Source organism: Anopheles maculipalpis, chromosome 3RL (genome assembly GCF_943734695.1).
Source record: "Anopheles maculipalpis chromosome 3RL, idAnoMacuDA_375_x, whole genome shotgun sequence".
Taxonomy (NCBI): domain Eukaryota; kingdom Metazoa; phylum Arthropoda; class Insecta; order Diptera; family Culicidae; genus Anopheles; species Anopheles maculipalpis.
This window is the reverse complement of record NC_064872.1, coordinates 29,715,795-29,740,065: the sequence shown is the minus strand read 5'-3', so window position 1 is coordinate 29,740,065 and position 24,271 is coordinate 29,715,795. Positions and strand designations below refer to the sequence as shown.

The window sequence follows — 24,271 nt, the reverse complement described above, 5'->3', positions numbered from 1 at the left end:
AGCAAAACGCATCATCAACAACGCGCGAACCGACAATGTAAAAGGTGTGCAGGGTGTCCACCCGAGCGATCAATCGATCCGTGGCAGCATGCAGACTTGTCGATTTCGGTTTCTCGTGTCCGCCTGTCCTGGCTCGGTTTCGCAAGAACGTGTTGGGCGCTCGTACTTTAGCTTTTAGCTCTGTTCACAATTTATTCAAATTACGCGTTAATTACGGTTCGGCTCATTTGGGACTGTTTTTCGCAGAGCGAAGAGTGCCACGCAAAGGAAACGGAGGGGGGGGGGGGGGGGGGCGGGGGCACACGGGAAACCTTCAAACCTGCTTCTGGGGCCATTTTTCTTCAAATTAACACTTCACGTGCGGATTCTTTGAGCTGATTTAGTGTTTCATCTGCACGCCTTTCTTCGGATGTTGGTACGCTTGGTAGCGGTGGGTCTGTGTGGGTCCAGTCAAGTGTTCCAAAGTGCCGCATCGGAAGTTCATAGTGCCGGCATGCTGGTTGCTTGGGTTTGTTGCCCAAAGCATTGCCTCCGCGGGCCAAAAAAGGGGGACCATCTCGTGGGTAAATCAATGCAACGGGTATGCAAATTCGAGCAAATTGTGTTCCGCCATCCGCCCGGGGTGCAATTTGAAGAGCGAAAGGACAGTGCTTGTTTTGATCTTACCGACAAACGCAACGAAGTGTGGTGTCCAAATAATGATTCTACGTTGAAATAATACTAAATAGCTTAATCTGTGCAAGGTGGGAAGAGTATATTTGGTCAAGGAGATCTTGTATTGTATCATACAACGTTGTCAACAATTTAACACAATTTTCTAGCGCTCAATTTTCAAACTAAACTTATGACGTTATTTTATCACGTATAATTCAATCTTGACGAAAATTCTAATTTTCCCTATGAGTTGTCTTCCATTAGCTTTATTCCGCTTCAAATAAATACTCCAAAGCATTTTCCCTTGGGAAATTATTCTGGGAAACGATAGCGTCTTACAGCTAGCATTTGTTTCCCCTCAGGCTCCAAAAATAACCTTCTCCAGCCAAAGCCATGAGCTACGTAGAAGAGCAAACAGAAAACGGAAAGAAAACAAAAAAAAACCCGAACACAATCCATCGGAAAAGTGGAAAACAATCAGAAAGCAATCAATAATACTAATTGGTCCAATAAATCATGCTCGAGCGGCATTAGTGTCGGCATTTTCCTCCATTTCTTTTTCTTGTGGCGAATCTCTGGAAGATCGGTGTCGGTTTCGTCGATCGATCGAGCGAAGTGCAGAAAAAAATTCGCCTGATCTAACTCCCAAACGACACTTGATAGAAATTTCTCACTCACCGCGGACGCGGTTCGATAACGGGTAAAACCGTTCATTGCAAAATAATTGTTTTACACGCTATTGGAGTCAGCACACGACGCCACAAGACTCCACCACCCGGAGCTGGCTGAATTTTATTGCGGACTCAACCGGATGTCGGTATGAGCAAAAAGATTTTTTGTCCTCTTGTTTCTGTGTGCGTATGCGATGCCTTTCACCATTAATCAATGTTTCGCTTTTCTTTCCGAGCCCCATCGAGAAGAGCTGACGATATTCGTTTTCTTCGTGCTCCGCCAGTAGACACTTCGGTTGGAACGATAGGAGCAAACAAAAATCGATTGAGTGGGGAAAATCTCGAACCGAACCTGGTACGGAAGAACTGGAAAAACTTGCACTTGAACAACACCGACCAACAAACTTTCCGCACGGTGGAAAATTGGAACGGTTGGAAGGCGCGAAGGAAAATGCGTCCAGTTCGTCCCGCCGATTGAAGTTGATCCGTTTGCCGTTTGGCGGATCAGTTTTTGCGAGGCTATATTTTATGGTTATTGTAGCAAGGTCTCTGGCAAGGTTTAAAGCGCATGAAAACATGAAAATTCAACCAGCCGAAACTGGGCAACAGAGCACAAAAAGGTCCAGCCAGAAGAGCAGCAGAAAAAATGGCGAGGGCCAAGAAGTGATTCCGCGATGTTGGCGGCTTTTCGGGCCTAATTACAGATAGCAGTCGGCAGCAGAAGTAGCAGCACCAGCACAACCAGCTTGTTTTACTGTTCTTTCCTTGTCGGTTGTATATTGCTGACGATGTTTGTCCGTGTTTGTGGGTTTCAATGTTTCATTAGTGCAACAAATCAACAGCTTAGAGAGGACGTTGAGAAAGGAACGCCGCGGCGGCTAAAGAAAAGTTGTCCGGAGAAGACGAATGGATTTTTGAGAAGAGAAAACTCATAAGTTATTCATAAAGTGTAACATCAAGAGTAAGTGTTTAACTATTTGAATGAAATTTCGATTTTTTACGAATTTGAAAAATCGTTCAGGTTGTCGTCATTTGAAAATTAAAACTTTTTGTATTTGGATTTAAACAATCCGTTGCTCCACAGATTATTCAAAGCAAGGTCCTTCAAAGGATCTTAGTGAAGGACTCTTGACGGGATGTTTTAAATAAATGGCATTGGTTTTTTTGTTGACAATATGTTAATTAAATCCCAAACAATGAATATTCTCTTAGTAATTAAGCTTCATTCTATCCTTCCTTCATTCTCTAAATACACAATGGTTTAGCTCTTGTCTTTTGCTATGCAAATTGCATTACATTAAACTCAAAAATAGTTTTACTGCTGAGCATTCAAAATGCTATTCTCTTGCAAATGAATACGAGCTTTGATCTCTTCAATAGTTCTAAGAAATCAATTTTCATTGCTGTATTTGTTTGATCTGAATGGATATTCTCACATTTTCATATTCTTATTTCACTTCAGATCACATGATCTCCAGGTAAGTTGATTTCCGTCTAAGCTATTCTCCCTATTCGCTCAAAACTAAAAGTAAAACCAAAAAAACCTGAGCCCATTTAATCACGCTTCGTAATCGCCTATGCGCTCTCCCACACGTAGGTCAGTTGTGGGCGAAATTGCAACATAGAAAAGTGGGAGGTGCATCCATCATCAGCTAAAAACGGTTTCACCAAGACACCAAGCTGTCCACAATCTGATGGATGATAATGATTAACGGCAGCATTCGACTTGATGATTTGTTTGCGGATTTGTGCTGTTGTTTTGTGTTCTTTTCTTCTCATGCGATTTTCCACAACTCGTTTCACTGTCCCACCGGCTTTATGATATATTTCTATCCGTGGCTTTGGCGGCACGGCTTTATTTATGAACGCTTGTTCCACCGAATGAGCAGCATTGCACCCACGGCCGGCCAGACGTGCATCTCAACGGCATCTGGAACGGTCCGATCGTTTGCTTTTTTTGTGTGTGTATCTTTTCAAAGATCAAACGAATGCAAGAGATTAATTTTATCATGTCTCAACGCCACTTCAAACAACACTTGAAATGTAACGATTTTAACCCAATGTTTGCGTCTGTGTAAAGTCCAATATTACAGCAGAGAAATGCGTTGAGTTCCGCGTTGTTCGTAACCAATTAGCGACAAGTGAAGCGAAACTGCATCAGACTCAGTTGGTTCGATTGATTTTTGCCGATTATCGTGTACCGAGGTGGATTCCTTACCCGTTGCAGTATCATCGTGCAGGGCTCGCACATCGAAAGCTAGAAAAACTTATGCGCATCGATAGGAAAATTATAGGTTTTGATGGCGTAAAGGCATTAACTCTAAACAAGCTGCACCGTTCCCGTGTTAATGCTTGCTTGCACAATTTCCTTTTGCTGGACAGTGAAGCGAGCGCATGCGCACTTCAATCTTTTCCGTTTGACAACGCGTGCGGTACCGATTTCCGCTACCGAGCACAGAACTCCTGCGTGGATCTAATTGAATAGTGAAAAGTGGAACAAGTTCCATTCAAACTTACCGATCAAAATCAGTCAGGCGAGATGAATCGCGGAACCCCTTGGCAAATGGATTGGAGTCAATTTTGAGCTTCGTTATGAGCTGGTTTTGGTAAGCCGTTACTGCCGTAAAGATCGTCTCCGGGAACACGTACGTCTTGTGGTCGACGTCGGACAGCTCCTTTGGTGTGATGGGGATGTTTTGGCCGGGTCCCAGCCGTGCCAGGTGTATGCGGGGTTGGTAGCGGTGCATTGAGTTTAGGACAATCTGCAAGGAGGAAAATAAAGGAATGGTAAATGCGTATGTCGAGCGATACGATCATTGGTTTGAAAATTATAATCGTTTTTTTTGGTAATATACATGGAAGGCAAGAAACTAATTGCTGAAATTCATGTGCCCGTATTCTGGACTGGTTATCGATCTACATTTACATCAAGTCAAGGATCTCAGAAATCAAAATTACTCAAAGTACACAAGTTCTAGCATTCATTCATCGACTTTGATCTTATTTCAGGAAAAAGGTAAACCGAAGAGATGAGTTATTTGTTGAAATTGGCTTCAAAATGTTAAAAAAAAAAACAAACAAAAACTGTTAAAATATCAATTGTTGGCATTGAAATACCACTTGATGAACTGTAGCTTTTTTCTACAGAAACTAAATATTCTTCGATTATTAGATCAGTTCTAACGAATTTTAAATAATTTTTTTTATTTATTTAAAATTACGTATGAAGGTCCAGTGCCGTATTTTGTTGAACAAATTCTATAATCATATTGATAAGGCATTTCCTTCTTATTCCTAGCCTTATTCCGAGCGTACTCGGTTATTTAAATAATTTAGTAATTTAAAATATTAAAACTTAAATCACTTTAAATTTTATTATATTTTTACCATTTACTTATGCGAATCAAACATAATTTTTGTATGCAAAACTGAACAGAAGTCCTGGATCAATTTTACTTGTATTTGATTTTTCAATGATCTATGGGAAGGAAGGAACAAGATAGAATTCTAAAAAAAGGTAAACAACTGAGCGATAACCAACCGTAAGCCATCATCAAGCGAGGAAATAAACCGCCGATATGACTCTTAGGAGTCGAAAGGCAAAATAAAGTGAGGTAAGCCTCTGAATACGAACGGGTGAGCGAAGCCTTGCCTGCCATGGGAGTATAAAATGCACACTTAAATAAGAAGAAGAAGAAGAAGAAGAAGAAGAAGAAATGATCTTTTGTTCGACAAAATTCTTCTCTTGAGAAGTTTAGTAAAGCAAAATTATGTTTAATCTTCAATTGTTTTAATTGAAATCAAATTGTTTTAGTCTTCATTTTGCAAGCCTGTCCACTATAGTGATCCAATCAATCTTTAAGAAAAAATCTAAAATGATTTGAAATGAATGAATGAATGAAAATGAGCAATTTTTTGAGGTTAGAAAAAATTACTAATGTAATGTGTCCGACCAACCCCAATTCACAAAACAACCAATAGCATGTTCAACACCCTATTTTCAACCCGTATACATATTATTCGATTATTAGTTCAATGCTTTAAAGATATTGAAATTATTTAATAAATTTAAAAATTAAAACTTAAAACGTTTTCAATTTTATTACATATTTTACCATTTCCTTTTGTTTAATCGAACTGAACTTTTGTATGCAAAACTGAACAGAAGTCCTGGATCGATTTTACTTGTATTTCCTTTTTTAAATGATCAATTGTGCGATAAAATTCTTCTCTTTAGAAGCTTACTTATACAAAATTACGATGCAAATTAATTTAATCTTATTTTGCAAGCTTGTCCACTATAGTGTTCCAATCAATCGTTGAGAAAAAATCTACTAATGACGCAATTTTTTGAGGTTAGAAAAAAATACTAATGTAATGTGTCCGATCAACCCCAATTCACAAAACAACCAATAGCATGTTCAACACCCTATTTACAATCCAAATACATTCGCAATAGCTTCCCCATAATTTGTATTCAATTCCATCATAGTGTGATGACCATCACATCCGAACATGGGTATCACATCCTACCGAAAGGGGATGAACCCGTCAGTCACTCGTTCTATCGCGTTCAATCGACGATTAGGCGCAAAACCACCCTCGAGGGTTTGGTAAAACATGTAAACAAACAGCAGATAGGGCGGAGCTGTATTTGTATAGGTTGATGCTGTCCTAGCCAAGCGGTTTGTGCGGGTGATCGGTACATTACAACAGCTTGTTTGTTTGTTCGTTTCCGACTGCGTTACATCTGGAACTTTAACGCCTTTAGAATCAATCACCCTCGAGCCATTTGAATTAACAAAAACATGAAGATGGGTGCCTCCCGTTTCCAATGTCTGCCAAGTGCTTCGGGGCAGCAATGGCTGCATAAAATGTGGATTTTTCTGCTTTTTCTCCCTATGCTTAAAGGAATAAGCGTTGCAAGTCTACATTGCTGAGGGAATAACGAATTAAAAAAACCTGACAGAACATACCTCAATGGGGAAGAAGGGTAAATGAAGGATGTAAAGCTAATTAGCAACATCATTTTAGTATCAAACATAAAAAGTAGACAAATGATTGTTAACTTAGTAGGATATTGTCCATAAAAAATGAGCAATAAAAAACTTTAAACATTTTTTTTTCAGTATTCTGGTAGAACACAAATCCTGTTGTATTTTAGTACCCTTTAAACAAGTCTTCTAGAAATTTAATATTAATTACACTGTTACGAAAAAGAACACCGATAAATCTTTCTTTCAATATCATATTCAACCTTGTCAACTTATTATCCACCACAAATTGTTCGCTCTTCGAACATAACCAGTGGTCAAATAATGGATGATATCTTCCCTGGAGAGAAAGATTGTTTTAGATTAGCTCGCTTATATCCTCACATTTGTTCCGGGCAAAACGTAGTGCTTTCTTAAGCTGACCATCCACCCAACGTAATCTAGACGCGTGCACATGTGTATCCAACGGTTTGGCATCGTACTCCGCCAGCAAAGCGTTTTCCATTAAGCCGGGGAACTATTTTGAGTTCGACTCAAGTGGTCGTTGACGGGGCACTAGCTGAGGAATAGGTGGCGGTTGTCATAAATTCGAAACATGAACGATGATACCTCGCACACTGTATCGATGTCTTAGATATTTATATCTTTATTATTGATATTTATTTTCCTCCCACCGCATCTTCACAATCCACCACAACTCCTGCCCGCAGTGCAACTCCGAGTCGCGATAATGTTGGCCTTTCTCCCAGTCGACGAAAAGATCGATATCGGTTTCATCAAATCACCATTTACGCTTCTCACCTTTTGCTGGTGTGGTCCTTTTCATGATGCTTTTGCTTTTTCTGCTGTGCTGCGCTGCACGGTTACGTACATGGCACCGCAGCAGATTGGGCCAGTATCGCTCGACAACGGTGCGTTAATATTTCAGCGAATAAATAAGCGTGCGAGAAATTCTATCCATTTTATGGGTGACTACTTTAAATAAATAAATAATATACATCTCGCTGTGTGGTTGTGGGGACTTTTTCGCTCGGGGAGCTACTGCAAATTAACTATCTATTTTGCATACAAGTTTGTTTTGTGGAAGTGTCAAAAACAAATTAAGAAAGTGGTACGAGCGTTGATGGATCAAACGCTGGATTGGAAACTGTTCAGTTTCAATTGATTGAAATATTGTTATAGATGATAAGCTAATATATTCTCAAAGGTCATAATTAACAACCCTCTTAACTATCCTACAGATCTGTGAGGCCTAATAGGCAATGTGAGATGAATTATGGCAATAAACATGTAGTGTCCACCTTTCGGGAAAGTAAGGACGAGAAATTTCTATTTTCTTGTTAATTCATAGCTTTAAGACTAACAACACAGTATTCAGCGTAATTCTGGAATGAACCTATCAATCTCCAACCTTTTCATCATTCCTCATCGTCAATCAGAGCCTACCGCATCAATAAATTATGGCACATGACGAGTGATGCGTCCCGCTCCTAATTAGGTTGATTATAAATGACATTTCTTCCACATATTTCTTTCGCCTTCGTCTGGAGAGTTGCAGATCCACAATTTTCCAGCACAAACCGCAGTGAAAGTGTAGTGTCAAAGTGACTGAACGGAGTGCAGGGAGCTCAAATCAAACATCTTTTCTTGCTGACTCCAAGAACCGCCTGCACGAAACATCGTTAAACGGCAGCCAGTCCATTTCAATTCCTTATTCAAGCAGTCACTGTAAGTGTGTGTGTGTGAAATGCCGGTGCATTTCATAATTAATGAATCGTGTCACGATGCACTTGTCATCTGTCAAAACAACGAACAGATGAACTCAGTCGTATCGTTTCGAGGTCTAGCCAGGCGCCACAAACTTCAAACACTGTCGCCAGTGTTCAGCTGGTGTTTCGCCGGAGTTTTCTTCCCATTCATGATAGTTCTGGGAAACCAGAAACAAAAAAATCGTTATGATTTGTTTTCCCAGAATCATCCCCGATCCCCGAAGTCTAGTGAGACAATTTTTCACTCGTTCCAATTGAGCAGGGAAGCCGCACTACTGGTCGGTATGCCGTTGTCTGTGGGTGTATCGAACATACCTAAGCCAAACAAGGAATTGGGAGCTCAACTACTGATACAACTGTTGATGTCGGGGTTCGTCAACAAAAAAGCGGGAACCCCGTAACATGTTACTCCCTTGCGACGAGCGTACAAACACGGGGACTTTGAAACATAAGAAGCCCGGGTCCCGGCACGTCATCCTAACCTAATCGTGGCCCCCATCGTCAGCGTCCGTGTGTCAGCGTATCTCAATGCTAAAGAGGCGAATTAAGTCAGTTTGAAATAATTTGACAGACAAAAATCGTGTAAATAATTTGTTTCCATTCACTCCTCGGCCTTCGTCCCGCGGGTCACGCGTTTGCTCGTGAACTGAGGCTGCCCTCGAGTGCTACCTTTCCTCGAACCGTGCGAGCGCCACAGGTTCGATGGAATTCTGAAGGTTATGTTGTGCCTGTCGACCGGCTAATGATTCCAAATTAATCAACTTTTTCCCTTTTTCCGAACTTGAACGTCATCAGCACCTTGGAGGAGGTTGTTTGGAGGGTTTTACATGGAGGTTTTGGGTGATCTCTGCGGGCTCCAGCAGCCCTAGTGTTTCGTCGTGATTTATAAGATCGTATCAAATTACGCGTGCGCATGACGGGGAGAACAACTTCACAAACCGTTCCTTCGCCACTGCTCTCCCCATTGATTTGCTTGTACTTTTTGCGGGACCTCAGACATTGGTTTCTGAGCGATGATCTGACTTACCTGACCATTCTTGTCCATTTCATTGTTGGTTAGTTTCACTTTTTCGAAGGAAATAACCTGTTTCCGCAGGGCATCGGCCCCGACCGGCGTGTCCGGGTGGGCGTAGAGTCGGGCGGGTGGTGGAGGATCTGCTTTGCCCGCCACCAGCCACGCCGACCGGTGGTACGCGTAACGGTAGCGCCGGTTGTCAACCGGGACCACATCCAGCAGCACAACATACCGATCGGCTGGCGTAACCTGGCGCAGTGGACCGGAGAACGAAACGCGCACCGTTGGAAACATGCGCCTGTGGAGAAAGAGAGAAAGAGAGAGAGCGAATGAGCAGATGAACAAAACGTGTGGTTAGTGTGGGCACGGCGAAGATACGGCTATCCCTCCGAGTGGTGAGGTCCTGCCACCCATGGTGTACAGGTTGTCTGCTGACCGATCGAAGCTTGCGTGCAGCACACGGCCACACGGCCGTGTTCGAAGGGTGTTTGAGCAGACGTTGTTTAAGCAACAACACTTATCCTGTCAAATGAGCATTTCATAGACTATATGCTGCAGAAGAAGAGTTGTTTTACGCTCAGTATTACATTGATTTACTGGCTACTGTGCTTGTTAGTAGCGCACCCCAATCAAGAAACTGTCAATAAAGGCTCCAACACTATTAAACATTGAACCGGAATCGACTTCCCATTGGAATTGCAAGGCTCTTCCCTGCAGCATTAACCATGAGCATGCCCTGTCAACGGTTTATCCCACATGCAGAGAAGCGAGACAGGTCCCCGAAAGCTAAACACCCTGCGCAAATGTGAATGTCTTCAAAATTGAACCAACATTCCCCACGCCATCCGGGACACGCAATGTTTGTTGAAGAAAAAAAAAAAAGCGGTCCATACCCATCAGGACACCCGCAAAGTGAGGTCAACAATTTGCCATGGAAAAGGACACGAATTTTATCTAGTGGAGTTCGCGCTTCCACTATCGATGCCCCTATTGAGGAGCTCTCATGATGTGTGCCGTCTACATGGGGAAGCAACATTTCATGTACATCGGTGTTGTTGTTGCTTGCTTTATTTTTATTCCTTCCCTAGCGTTTTTGCTAAAGCGTGATAATTGTAGATAAGCAACATAATTCATAATTGCTAATTTGTGAGCTCGCTTTTTGCCCGATCGAAGCGATAGTAGATACTTTTCTTCTCTCGGGGGGGAAAAATGCGCACAACATAAACTATAGAATAAGTCGCCTCGGTGCTTTTAATCGACACATTGCATCGCACCGCGTGTAGAGCAACTGATGCGCAAAGGCCTATGCCCACGATGCACATCTTCTCTGCGTTGCACAGGCACGACAGCAGCAGAATGTATGAAAAAAGGGTGTTTTTGTGTCTTTTATGAAGTGTTTTACAAAGGCGAAAGGAAAGAAATGAGGGAAATGTCAGTAAAAACGAACATCAACCGTTAAGTTTCTGACCGTTTACAGTGCTTCTGGCGATGACTACTACCGTGTTATGAATTTGACAACAACCGATCGATACTATCTTTCCAGATGAGTGAATCATTTGCACTTGAAAACGTTTTACAATATTTGCTAACGTTTATTTAGGTGAGTAAATCAATTTCAACAGTCAAGACGTGTTTTAAATGCATATTTCAAAGGTCGGATTCATTGTTACTGTCCATTTTTTTGTGTAAAATTTAAGACTCAGTTCCTGTGATTGACATTTAAACAGGTACGCCATGCTCTTGCCGATACTTTATAAGTTTCATAAAGAACTATTCACGGACGGCCGATGAAACGGAGTGCGGCGATCACAAAGCCTTGATTCTCTTATTTCGTGTACTAAAAGTCCAGGATTGGATTTACTTATCTAGAACATCAACTACAGAACATAAATTCTTCTGTGCGGACACACAATAAAACACCCTCTTTTCGTTGAACGATCCAACCCAACAGTAATCCTACCCAAAACCTCTATGCTGGATTGAGATATTAGCGAGTAACCCACTGCTCACAGCACCAACAACCAAACAACCCTATTTCAAGAGCAAATGCGATAGCTGGCTCCCGGTGGGGAAATTTTATTCAATTAAATTTATGTCCTGCTTCGTGTGGTGTTGGTGCGTCGATGGAATGTGTCACAGTGGCACCAATACAGTCAGCACCGCAATTGAAAGGGTGGTGTTCCTATCCATCCAATGTAACAAGTCACCCTCACCAACCACCATCGAAATCGGAAGGACCCCACAGTTGGTCCTGATTTTGATGGTTAGCTCGACGAAACCGAACAATCGTCATGTTGCTACTTTTGCTTCCTGTACTAATCACACCAACACACTGCTAGTGTCAACCCCTCCGAGTAAGCAGTGGCCGTATTGAGCGATAAAGATTTTACTACATAGATTAGCTGGGTTATGATTATTGGACGAAATTATCGTACATTGGTCATAAATTTTGCGCCTCGCCCAACTCGCCAGGACAAGCGGCGTTGGTCGTAGTGTCAACTAGAATGACCACAAAACCGGACGGTCAGCCCGGAACGAATTCAGTTGAATGTAATTTCCTGGCGACCGGTACCGGATGATGGCTGTGTTTGTGTGCGTGTGTCTGTGTGTCCTGCCGTACGAAGAAATAAAACGAAACTACGAAAAACATTTATATTGCGTGATAGCATCATGCTGGCCGCTTGCGAATGTGTAAAGCATTAGATAGCATGACACCATAAAATTTGTCCAGATTTGTCAACTCTTGTTCCGGAGGGAAAACTCTCGACATCAGCGAATAATGATTTAGATATCTTATTTTGTAGATAGCAGTAGACGAAACCAATCCTAGCTGCTGCATGGATTACGCATACAGTACAGCTGCAAAGGAATTAACATTTACATCCAAAACAGTCTTTTGTTGTGGCCTGATATCCAAGGAAGAATTATTATGTGAAGGCTGAAAATACTGCTACATATTTTCTTATTCGAAATAATACAAAATATTACCATTGTCCTAACCAACAATGGCTGACGGTTCGTGATGATTGTCAACGAGTTAAATTATTCTTTAAAGCGACTTGATTATTTAAACCTATTTTGATTGATACAATATCCATTAGTATTAACGAATCCTCGAGGCTGGTCTTAACACAGTAGGACTAGAGTAGAGTCCAGTTGGGACGTTCGCCGGTAGTGAGGACTGACTACCCAACTACGTGATATCAGCAAGTCTAGCAAGCCAATCGATAGCTGCTCGTGACAAACCAGTGTGTCGTATGTTACCGATGCGGCAAAATGTTAATGGTAAACATGCGATCAACCAAAAAAGATCTATAAAAACAGTTCAAATAGGTCAGATATATCCGCTGATTGCGGATCGGTCAGCATTTTTATAATATAAATTAGCGAGAAAGAATTTGAATAAAACAGAATTCTAACCAACACCCTTAGACAGTCCATTGAAGTTAGAGGCATCTTCTGGTCTTCAATTTAGTTAACATTACTTCGTCAAGTCGGAGGCATCCTTCGGTCTTAAAAAAATGAGTCGGAGGTATCCGGTCTCAATCCGTTGAACGGGACAAGCGTCCGGCTTAGCAACAATAGCCGTCGTGAGTAGGTTATTAAGCCAAAAAGAGAACATATTAGTGAATAAACTACTGCTGGCAAATTACTAATTTAGGTAGAGTTAAGTAGCAAGTTTATTAAGCCAATCTTTGGTCGGCGATGTATAGAGTAGAATGTCAACATTTTAGAAATTATGTCCTCATCAGAGGTATCTTTTAGTTGAAAGTTTTACTCAACAATCCTTAATAAAGGTGTTCACAATAAATAGATGCATTGCTCCAACCTTTTCAACCTTCCTCCGTCTTCAACAAGAGTCCTAAAGTTCATAGTTCATTTGCACTTGCATCTGTTGCTTACAAGGGATAGAAAGATATGTTATTCTCGCAGGTATTCTGATTCCTCAACCCTGAATGTTATATGGTTGATTGGCTTCTTATGATGTCAACAGTAAAAAATTAAAGAATGCACTGTTACAGCTTTTTTACATCACAGATCATCTCAATATCTAACAAAAACTGACACGTTACTTCATATCTTACAACAAAACATTTTACATTGTAGACGATCTAACATTCGTATCATGGTGTGCACTATTCAAAGATTCAATTAGCTTTTGTGCAGTGAAACGTTCATCAATACACAATAAAAACAACAAACCTTCGAAGCGTTGATACAAACGATTACAAAGTCATCGTCAGGAATCCCGGGCTCCGGGATGAAACGGGATCAATTAAACTTATTGTTGAACGTGTCAAATGTGATTTTTCCACATGCACATCTCCTACTTCCTGCTCAAATCTAAACAACACCACCACAAACCTACCAACAATACCGTACAATCATCGCCCACATTCCTGCTGCATGAACCAACTCAACTTTTCACGACGCTTTCCACGACCCACTGACAGCCGGCACTCCCGGGAGTGTCAACGGTGACAGACCACCGCCCGGCCGGCCCGGCTAGACCAGCCAGCCGGACGATGCGCTGCCGTGCGGTTTTTGACGCGTAACTAGACAAATGACTGACAGCCTGTCGCGAGGCCTTTTCATCCGTGCACCCTGCGAAAGCGTGTTGCGCAAAAATGTCATCCATCCGGGGGCCCTAGCTTCGTCTGATACCAGATCGGACGGCCAAAACGAAAACAGCAAGAAAAATACCATGAAACCCTGGGCCGGGTGTCACTTAATTAAGCGACCAGCGTCATCGTGTCACCGAGTCGCCTGGCCCTCTGCCTCTTATGCTGCGCGACTGTTGCGAGCATAATCAATGTCACCTGCCCGCTGAATAATTGATCATTGTTCTTGTGGGCAAGCGAGAGTGTGTGTGTGTGTGTCAGTTTTCGGTGAGTCTGTTCAACCGTGGCCTTGCCCGTGCCTGCTGCTGTTACAAGCGGTAAAACTTTTATTATTTATTGGACAAGTGATAAAAATATTCCTAATGAAGCAAAGCTACTCCTCGCAGGCCCTGCCCTTTGTGGCCCTGTTCGATCAGAATGGGACCCGGGAATGGATGCATAAAATTAAAGGCAACAAAACAGACGGCCCGACCGATCCGTCCACGTGCGTGGTGATAAATTAGATGGGCAAACGGAAAAAAATTATCACATTAGCTTAATCAACGGGCTGAACCTTGGAAGGTCCAGGCCGCGCGATGCTCTCGCTGACCGGCTTTTGATGAAGTTGATACATAATGTTTTGTTGCTTTTATCACCATCCATCCTCGCGACCTATCGAACGCGATGTTTAGGTGCTTGAAATTTTATTCGAAACAAACACATCGCTAATGACTTCATCTGCAATATAGCGCATTGGAATTCACGAGCTAATGTAGACGTTTGTTTTAATTATAGGTAGTTTTATAATCAATTTCTATCGTTTGCTTGCCTTGAGGGATCAGTTAAAAGTGCTAATTTTTTTAAATACAATATTCATGTGTGTAATAATTATTCTATTGAAACTACAAAATAGACACTAAGATTGAATAATGTTAAGTCACATACTGCAATAAAACTGCAAGAAAATTTATTGCAAACAGTATGCTTAAATTAGTATATTTAGGTACTGAAATAACATACATACGAACGAACTAAAGAAGTTTATAGGAGGAATGTGCAAGAACTATATAAAAAATGTTGTAATTCAATGCACAAAAACAATTTCAACATTAAGGTGCATAAATAAATTAACAAATACATGCAAATACAAAAAGGTCTACCAAAAGTACTTCATCTTCATTATGTGTCGTTAATTTTCTTGCCATTCTTTTGCTTGAATCACGACACTCACACACAAAAAAAAGGATGACATTATGCGCATCAATTATCTAGCAATTGACACATTTTCACCAGCATCGCTGCCACCCTTGGGCAACCTCCGTGTCAAGTGCCTCAAGAGTTATGTCATCAATCAAAGTGTTTGCTGCGTCTTTTCCCCTTGCCTCTTCGCCACCGCTCTCTATACCTCCGAAACCCAGCCTGGTACGGCTCATTCGTTTCATTTGCGAAGAACTTAATCAAAATAATTACTTCTTTCAACTGAACCATCGGCCAGGTTGCTTTAAAGGTGTCAAAAGGCGCGACAAAAGGGTGGGAGAATGGTTCCCTTTCGCCCTGGCGGGAGGACCGTAGATTAGAAGGTGCGGAACTAGTGATCGCGAAATAATTTCACACCAACCGTGCTCACCAATCGCCGAGTGCTCCGAGGGTGCCCGTATCCATTGCAACACCTTACTGACGCATTGCCGTGCATCGTCGTCGTCGTCGTCGTCGTCGTCATCATCATCATTATCATGGGGTTTTCTTGGTGCAAGTGGTGCACTGGACAGGAAGCCGTCGAGGTGGCCGTTGCACACACGCAACAGACTGTTTTTAGAACTTACTTGCAGCGTGTGTGCGTGTGTGTGTGTGTGCCCTTCCAACGGTTATTGTAGTCGCTGGCTTCAACGCATGCTTCAATGCGGTAGTTACACTTTTTTTTTACTCCAACCGGCACACCTCCTAGACTTATCCCTGCCTTCAAACCCTACAAGTTCCATATTCTACCACCTGAACTTGAAGCAAGACGCGAAAACGCAAAGGAAAAGAAAAAAAAGACGGGTAGTTTGAAACACACAACAACAAAAAATTACAGTAAACACCTCGTGCTTCGATGCAGGCAGAAGCAGAAGCATGTTTTGCCGCTTGTTCACAGCTTTCCGATCGCGATAATGATTTGCAGTGTTAATTTTCACCAACACCCGGTTTCGCAGAGCCGTTGGCTGGTGTATTGGCTCACACACACACACAGAGAGAAGCTTAGGGTTTCCCTTTGCTCAGTCTCTCTCTCTCTCTCTCTCGCACTCCCTTTCGGAAAAGTATTCTGCAAGTTATGATAGACGAGCTGCAAGTCGTCCAAGGGAAATTAAGGGAACCCTTATGCTTTAGTGATGAATATACTGGCCGTGCATCGGTGAAGTTGGGAGACTGGAGTAGCAATATTGGTGAGCAGGAAATGGGGCTCAATTAATGTGCTCCCAGCTGGGATGGTTGTAGTGGTGTTAACTTTTCCCGCTACACATACTGTACAGTGATAAACAAAACTGTAATACCACATCATTTGATAAAGGGTAAAATTGAGGTTTAGGCGCTGATATACTGAAAAGAACAAATAAACTTATTTCTTTAAATTTTAAAATAATTCGCACCACTTGGCAAGGACGATTTTCCACTTGGCTTAAACGGATTTGTTCTTCAAAAAGTTAAAACAATACAAACAAAAAGGGACAAAATGACATTTTATAAAACCAATCAAAAGATTCTAACTTAATAACCAATTTCAAGGGCCAGGTCTCATATTTGCGTTTGTCATTTTCTTCCTCACACCTTCCAACACCGTTACACACAAACCGATGAATATTTACACTCATGTACAAACAGGCCCTTCGCTTGTTTTTGATTAGACCCGACACTGTAGCCGATAAAGCAAACCGTCATCGGTACTTCGCAGACGGAGAAGGTGTAAATTGCGCGCAAGTGGATTTTTAAAGAAAGCACAAAAATTGATGGCTCATTTCTTCACTTTTTCATGCTCTTTTTCACCTAATTTCCATCGGATTTTTGGTGCGAACAAACCGAACGAGCAGTACGAAGGTGTGCTGCAGGTACTGCTAATCGAATAAAAATTATCACCTTAGCTTTCCCTCCGCTTGATGAGCGTTGAGCGAGCTCTAGCCTGGGTGAGTGTAGATGGGAAGGGTTTTTTTTTTTGTTGTTGTAGCATTTGTTGTTGCAAAATGCATTATTTGCGCTGCACTTATTATGCCTCAGAATTGCTATCGTTTCCCATGCTGAGGTAGGAGGAAAAAACAACAGAACGCTTTGGGTGATTGTGTGCGAGGTTCGTCGCTTGGCGCGTGATTACTCGTAATGATGATGATAATTATGTGTGGAATGCATTGTGACCTGATTTCCTACCTGGGCTTTTTTTTCGTACTTTGATATTTGTGCAATGAACATTTTTGTTTTATTTTTTGTCAATATTTCTGTTGGTGCTTATGCTACCGAGATCATAAGCAACATTCACATTTTCATATGCAAACAAAGAGAAAAACCTTTCGATTTTACAAAGCTTTCTTTCACGCCTCCAATGTACGCTTTAATTGTTTGTCGTACTGTCAACAAAGTGTTCGACCACGCTTTACTTCGTTTTGTCACAAACCGCCAGACCATTCAGTCCGTTAATTTGACAACATTTGCACGTCAGAAGCCGGAAAAGCAAATGGAAAACTTCTCCTTGCTCCATGCTCCAAGCAATAAACACCATTCCAGGTGAGAGTACGCGATTCAATTGAAACAATCAATTAACACGATAATTAGTGGGCGACACTCATCAGCAACGGGGGTTTTTTCGCTATCAACCTCATCAACAGTTCGCCCTGCGCAAACAAAGCAACGAGCTGCTTCTTTATTAACTGGTGCGGCGGAGACTTCCAATTCCACAGGAAAACAATTCCTACGAAACTCGCCCGCTCGCTCTCTTGATTGGGTCTTGACAGCTTCAAGAAACGCTGAAACGGACAGTGGAGAGTCGTACCATCAGGTGCTACTAATTTGTAAGTCAATTTCATCTCATCACAAGCTGACCAAATCACCACCCAACCACGACGGCGGCGAAGACTTCCAATTAAAAACCGACCCAGCCCTGGAAGACCAGCGGAGCTGGGAACGGGTATCACAACTGACAAACATACACACACACCAAATTAAACCCAACACAAGTAGCTACCATTTTTTTGTTTCGACTCCGACCATGGTCAGCCGTGAACTTCACGATGTGAACGAGTCCATGTCGCGACAACATTGTTACCGACCTCCATCTTGTTGTAGTGCTGCGTTTTGATCTTTTGGCTGCTAGCCAAAAGATCAACAGTTATGAGAGTTTGGAGTGGTTCAAACGTCCTATGAACAATCCACCCCGACACATTACGGAGCTGCAGCAGGTGATGCATTTCAGGCACAAATCTCATAAAACATTTTAACAAGTTCATTCTGTATGTGAAACCGAAATGGTGGTGGCTCGGTCAAAAAGTTTGCGTTGACACGCTGACAGTTTGCGATCTTCAGTTAGGGAGTTAGTGTGAGATGTGGATTTTTCGCTAGCAAAAGTACAAAACCACCAACTTCATTTCTCAAAACAAAAGCTCGTTTTTGTTGGTTGTCAAAATGGTCGACCGAGAAATAGAGGTTATGTCGAAAAGCAGCAGCAAAACTTTGCTTGCTCCAGTGGAGTTGAATTTCAAATCACCACAACCCGTTAATCTGAGGCTCTCATTCATTTCTCAGCCAATCATGAAGTTCCCTCGAGGGTGTCTAGCTGTCCAATGATTTATATGGTCTGGCTAATATTTTAATCATGAGGCTACACTGTCCCATGAAGACTATGAATGCGCAAAACCGTTTGCGCTGGACGCCAAAAACAAACTAAACCTTTCCGAAATGGTCGGATGACATCCGCTAATGCTCACGAATCATCGACCAGCTGACATTTTTCATGTGCCGCTTCGATGGCGTTCGTGGTGTTGGGTTGGCTCTAACGCTTAGCTAAGCAGGAAGCAACGTAACACGTCGTGCGTCGAGTTCTTGCGGGGAAAATTTCAGCGTACATTGAACTTCAGCTTTTCTGAAACCGTATTCGCAAGCACCGAAAGTAAAATCAAACACCGACCACAACATGGTCGATTTTTCTTCCCTTCTATCCATGTGTCTGTTCGCTCATTTGTCAGCCTAACTACCGGCAACCGGCTATTAATTTAGAGCTGACCCCTTAGCCATGACCCTTGGAGAGAAACTTATTTTTTGGCTGAGAAAAGAAGAACTCCAAAGCCGCCGCTATTGGCAAGATTCTAATTTTGCATTATTCTGCAGCAGGCACACGCGTCCCTAATTTAAGTTTCTCAACTCAAGAGCAAGCTTCGCTGTTAGAATGCAGCAGAATGCACCGAACTACACGTCGGGGCCAAACGGAACCCAAAAGAAACGCACCCAAAATGGGCACTGGGTCGTCCTCTAATGCGAACAAATGACACCTAACGCCGGCCGGCGGAAGCTAATTATGCTAATTTCAATTTCGTTTCTACCTTTTTCGCAATCTTATTCTTTAATGTTTCGACTTCCGAAAAAAAACGTACCGTGCCACTGCTGTTGCATAAGGGCCACCTTCTTTCCTGTTGCCCGTTGTTGTTCCGGCAAACAACGCAACAAAATCCGCCTTCGAGCAGAATGTGCAATTTACGGCCAAAACTGGCACAAAACAGTGTTGCACCAAAGTCTCCAATGCCGCCACAAAGCTGTGTTGTGATCAGTTTGCTTTTGTTTGCTTTTGTGTGTGTGTGTGTGTCGAAAAAGAAAAGCTTGGTACGATTCGTACTGCAACGAAACCACCATGATTCGGCGTAAAGTGCAACGTGCATGGTACCGATTGCTGTTCAGGTTCATTCGCAGGTTGTTAAATTATCGAGCCGCCCCAAACGAACGGACGAACGGATGGATGGATGTGCATCGAGCCGGATATGGTAGCGAAAAGTGAGCTGATCTTTATCTGCTCTTACCTGCACCTCTTTTGTACCCTGTACCTCAGCACTTCCGATTCTTGATGGATGCGATCTTCCGTCGCGAGGCGTCTCCACACCACGACCACAGCTCGCCTCCGTGCAATGACGAAGGAAAACGCCCATACCCTTCGCTGGATGCGATGGATTACTGGTTTCTGAGACTCGCGGTCCTCGTTTGCCGGGTAATGGAGGGAGAGAGCGAGAAAGGAGGGAGAGAGAGAGGGTGGATTGGAAACGAGCGCCCATTGCCGACGTAAATTGGCCTGGTAATTTTCAATTATTCGTATGCATAAGCAACTAAGCGAGCCGCTATTATGTGCCGGGTGGTTTCTGTGTTTCTGTTGGCGATCATGTAGTTCAATGTTGTGTGAGTGTGTTTGAATATTTGCCGGTGTCAATTGATTTCTGTTGCAAACAAGGTGGACTGCAGTTGATGGTTGGTTGGACACGTTTAATGAAGAGAAAAGCCAATGTAGTACAGCAATAAAGAACTTATAAAACCGTGTATTTGCATGGTAGAAACACGAAAATTGCAGTAAAAACTCAGTATTTAGTTAACTGGTACAATTAACCTTGTTTGATTTTCAAAACAATGGTTTTTTATACTAATTTATTTTATTGTAGTTTGCTATATTCATCTCTAATCCTGCTTCTGCTTCTGTGCTCTTATCTTAAAAATGTAGTTTTTAGAGTATTTTTTAAAAATAAAAGCACGGTGACACATTCAGCAAATAAAATTTATTAATTTGAAATGTTAACATAAAACAGTCTTCTAACAATATGCTTCATTACAATAAATATTTCAACTTTTATTGCTAGACAAAATTTAGCTTTAAGCTAGCTTTTACCTCATGTTTTGTTTTATTTTTTTCTAGAATACAAATTATCTGTTTGATAAATTTGATAACTTCTTGTGTCTTTATTTAATGAACAAGGGAAGCTGTTTGTTTCACTTAATCTTTTACTTGCTATTCCTTTTCACAAAATTTCCTTAATAAAAACTACTAAAGCATATTTTTATTTACAAATTTGCCTTAGTAGTGCCTTACTTGGTGGATTTACATCGATTTTGTCAATAGGGACGACTTATTTTCACGTCCCTTGAGTAAAAGACTATTAACATTCATATGTCTAACTGAGTCTAGGATGGTTTGGTGGTTTAGGCGACAACAACGCCGATCTTCACACGGAAGGCCCGGGGTTCTAATCTCACCTGAATCGTTCCCCCATAGAAAGGACTGACTATCCAACTACGTGGTATCAGCAGCAAGTCTAGTAAGAAATTCGATTGCCTGCGTGATTTAGAAGATCGTTAAACCAGGAAGAAGATGTTCTAACAGAATGTTACTTTTCTGACTTTTTTGGAGACCGTTTTTGAAGATTACGATTGGATAACGTTTTATACTCATTTTTTGGTCGCTTGCTTGCTATTGCTAATTGCTATTATTTCATTTACCTATTTCGTTACTCAACCAGGATAAAACGTTGGCTGTTCATCTAATCTGTTTTCTCTTTTTTTAAGTTTTTTTTTAATAAAACCTGATTTTCTTCTTCATATATTGAGTATTAATTTTATATTATTTCTTTGGTCTGTTTTTTCAAATTTATATTGGACTTTGCAATACTACATGACGTTTGAGAAGACGTTTCATAAGTTTCATAATAGTTATGAAACTCAAACGGCTTTTTTCTTTTCTCTATCCAGCACCAGCAAAGGACAATGGCCACTAAGTAGCTGAAATGTTAAGGTACAACACTCTACAACCCTTACATAGATGCTCTAGAAACTACCGCCAGGTTTCTCCATCTGCATTCCGATAACTACTGCAGTTTCATACACCATTACGCACACTTTCACACACCCGAACAAATTCTCTCCCATTCGATTGAACGTTCTGTTTTCCCTCGATTTAACACATTGCAACATCCGGCTAATTATCTGCTCCGACCGAACGTTGCAACGTTGTGTTTTATCGACGGCGAAAACGGATATTGCATTTCTGTCCATGAAGCACCGCAACCCGAAGCAAAACCGAAACCCGTTTTCAATTTACTTCACCCCAAATGATTATGATTAAACATAATTATTGATTTCCAACTGCAGTCACTCGCGTGTGGCTGGGAAAGAATCGGTACGATCGTGCGTTTGATCTCGCGCACAAAAACCCATTATTGAGAACAGGATCAATTGCGTCCTATCGTTTAAGCGAGATCTTTCTACCACCGGCTATCGATAAACTACATCAAATTGTATAATTTGCTAGCTATTTTTCAGCTTTGCACCTTGCCCGTCTCTGGTGGCACTAGAGACTGCGGTACCCGAAGCTGGTTGATAGAATGGATAATTTTCCAAACATGACCAAGCAACAGCTGCCACCACACGCACACGCTACACAATCACTATAAACGTTAAAAATCTTTCCCCGTTTCGATAGTTTATCTTGCAATGAAGAATGGCCGGCTGGGCAATTCACCGACCCTTCCGGAGGTGGGAAAAACGATTCAATCAAACCTCGGCCACAACCATCGACATCAACGCCATCGTCCAGTAGCCGATGCTCTAATGACGAGTTAATTCCGACGACACTGGACCGTGAAAAGCGATCCAATCGGGGGGTGTCCCACCCCCATATCGAGCAGCGGAAAATTGAAACCATCTGTCGTTACAAAGTAATCTTTCGGTCGTTCTGGAGGTGTAGAAGAGCGGATAGATTTGCGGTGCTTATGGTGCGGAAAATTAAAAACCTACTCGAATGTTACATACGCATCCGGTTAGGGAGAGAAGATGTTTTGTTTTCGTCTTCGAGAACATGCCGCTTCTCGGACGGTTGGTGTTTGGTAGATTTGGTTACAAAAGACGTCGACTGAAGAATGTCTAAAGAAATCGTCAACAAGGTGTAAATAATCGCACACTATTCCCAACCAAAACGAGCCATCCTCTCGCACTCTTGGCTCATTCCTTTCGTACTTTCTTAAACTGCGTTTTGAAAAATCATAAATTTCAATCCTCCAAGCCATCGACCACGATAATCATGCACGCTATCCTCTACTCATGGTATCGTTCCACGCTGTTAGCATACGATCCGGTCGGGTACAGCTGAATGCACATGCAAAACAGCATCTCGTTTGCATCGTGCACGGTGACGAAGGAATACATAAATTAGTTATAATAAATAATATATTAATTAAATGCCATCATCGTTTAGCCACCTTTAGACATCAGGACGGTGGCAAAAAGAGCGAGAAGAAAAAGAGTTGCATCACTGCTGAAGAAGCGCAAAGCAGGGTAGCGCCCACAGGAACGGGATGAGTGGATTTTGCCACTTGTTTTTGCATGCAGTCGGTCTTCGGTTGTTTTGCAAAGATTATTCAAGATTAAGATTTTAGGGCTGCTGGTACAAATGGTGAAGAAGATAATGGAAAAGTTAAACATTGTTTTGAAAACGAATACGTTTTTGATTAATTATTGGCATCAGTAGTAACTTGAAGTATTTCTGTTCTCCTACTTTATTGTTGTCCTTTTCCGTCCGTTGTCGCTTGATAAGTGGCGAGCGATCGGCGCATCCGATCGCTCATCCTATTTTTCATAGATCGGCTTACTTAGATCGCATTACTTAGATGAGGCTGAATCCTATTCTTTCTCACGAGGATATGTGCTGTGATCCGATTGCTGTCCTCACTAACTCCTCACCACTACTCAAGTTTACTTTTTCTCTCTTACCACAAGGTGATGTCCGACAAGGTAGCGAATGAGTGAGCGGCGCTTTAATCCGAAGAATCTGACAAACAGATGCCGTCACGATCTCCATAACCTTATAGGATATTTTGGGCTAAAATTTACCGTAGGACATTATCGAATCATTACATAAGCCCATGGAAGTAGCAACTGAAAGCTAACGATTTGCGAGAGTCTCAAGTATTTGCTTTAAGACCACCATAGTTCGTAGATGATTCGTACGCCAATTTTCAAGTCTAGAGATGATCTGAGGATTTCAGTCTGAGGCAGATAAAAACTAGCCTAAATTCAATATTTTTGTAGAGTCCTTCTTGTGAGTCTTTTGGCGTTTGAAGAAGTATTGTTTTTCGGTACGTCAGTTTAAGGTTTAGAGGTCGGCCAACGACGAATTTGTCCCAGATGCTTCCCAAAACTCACCTGTCCTGTGACGAATCGCGAGTGGTTGCGTTGACCTCCCTGTAAGCATTGGGATTATACGAGTCAGGAGGTGTAAAACTGAGATGCTCGTGGTAAAACAAGGGCTTTACAAAACACGACGCACAGGACAGCACAAAAAAGAAACACGTAATTCCTCCTTCTTTTGTGCCCGATTTCCTTCCGTTTGCTACATTTACATTTATTAAGGTCCTCGATAACGATCGTTTTGGTTCGTGTTTCTGTTCCCTTTTTCATCAGAGCGACACTTTGTGCACAGTATATAAAAATTGAAATGGAACAAATTTTTACAACTCCGAACTATGTTAAACTGCTGCCGGGGTCGGAACAATTGGATCGCGCTCTGCCGATCATCATTCCACAC

The 24,271-nt window shown here is 41.9% G+C and overlaps 2 protein-coding genes across 2 annotated transcripts in view; one reads left to right on the top strand and one right to left on the bottom strand.

Moving 5' to 3' along the window:
- The window catches only part of LOC126565848 (T-box protein H15-like), a 50,525-nt gene that overhangs the window by 5,007 nt on the left and 21,247 nt on the right, over positions 1 to 24,271 (bottom strand). Inside the window, exons 4-5 of the mRNA XM_050223057.1 lie at positions 9,116 to 9,401; positions 3,843 to 4,087 (exon numbers count right to left, since the gene is read on the bottom strand). Coding sequence (XP_050079014.1) covers positions 3,843 to 4,087; positions 9,116 to 9,401 — 531 coding nt within the window. The remainder of the gene's footprint in view (positions 1 to 3,842; positions 4,088 to 9,115; positions 9,402 to 24,271) is intronic.
- Positions 18,320 to 24,271, top strand: part of LOC126565520 (transmembrane protein 242) — a 479,972-nt gene continuing 474,020 nt past the window's right edge. The window contains exon 1 of the mRNA XM_050222705.1: positions 18,320 to 18,325. Coding sequence (XP_050078662.1) covers position 18,325 — 1 coding nt within the window. The 5' untranslated portion in view covers positions 18,320 to 18,324. The remainder of the gene's footprint in view (positions 18,326 to 24,271) is intronic.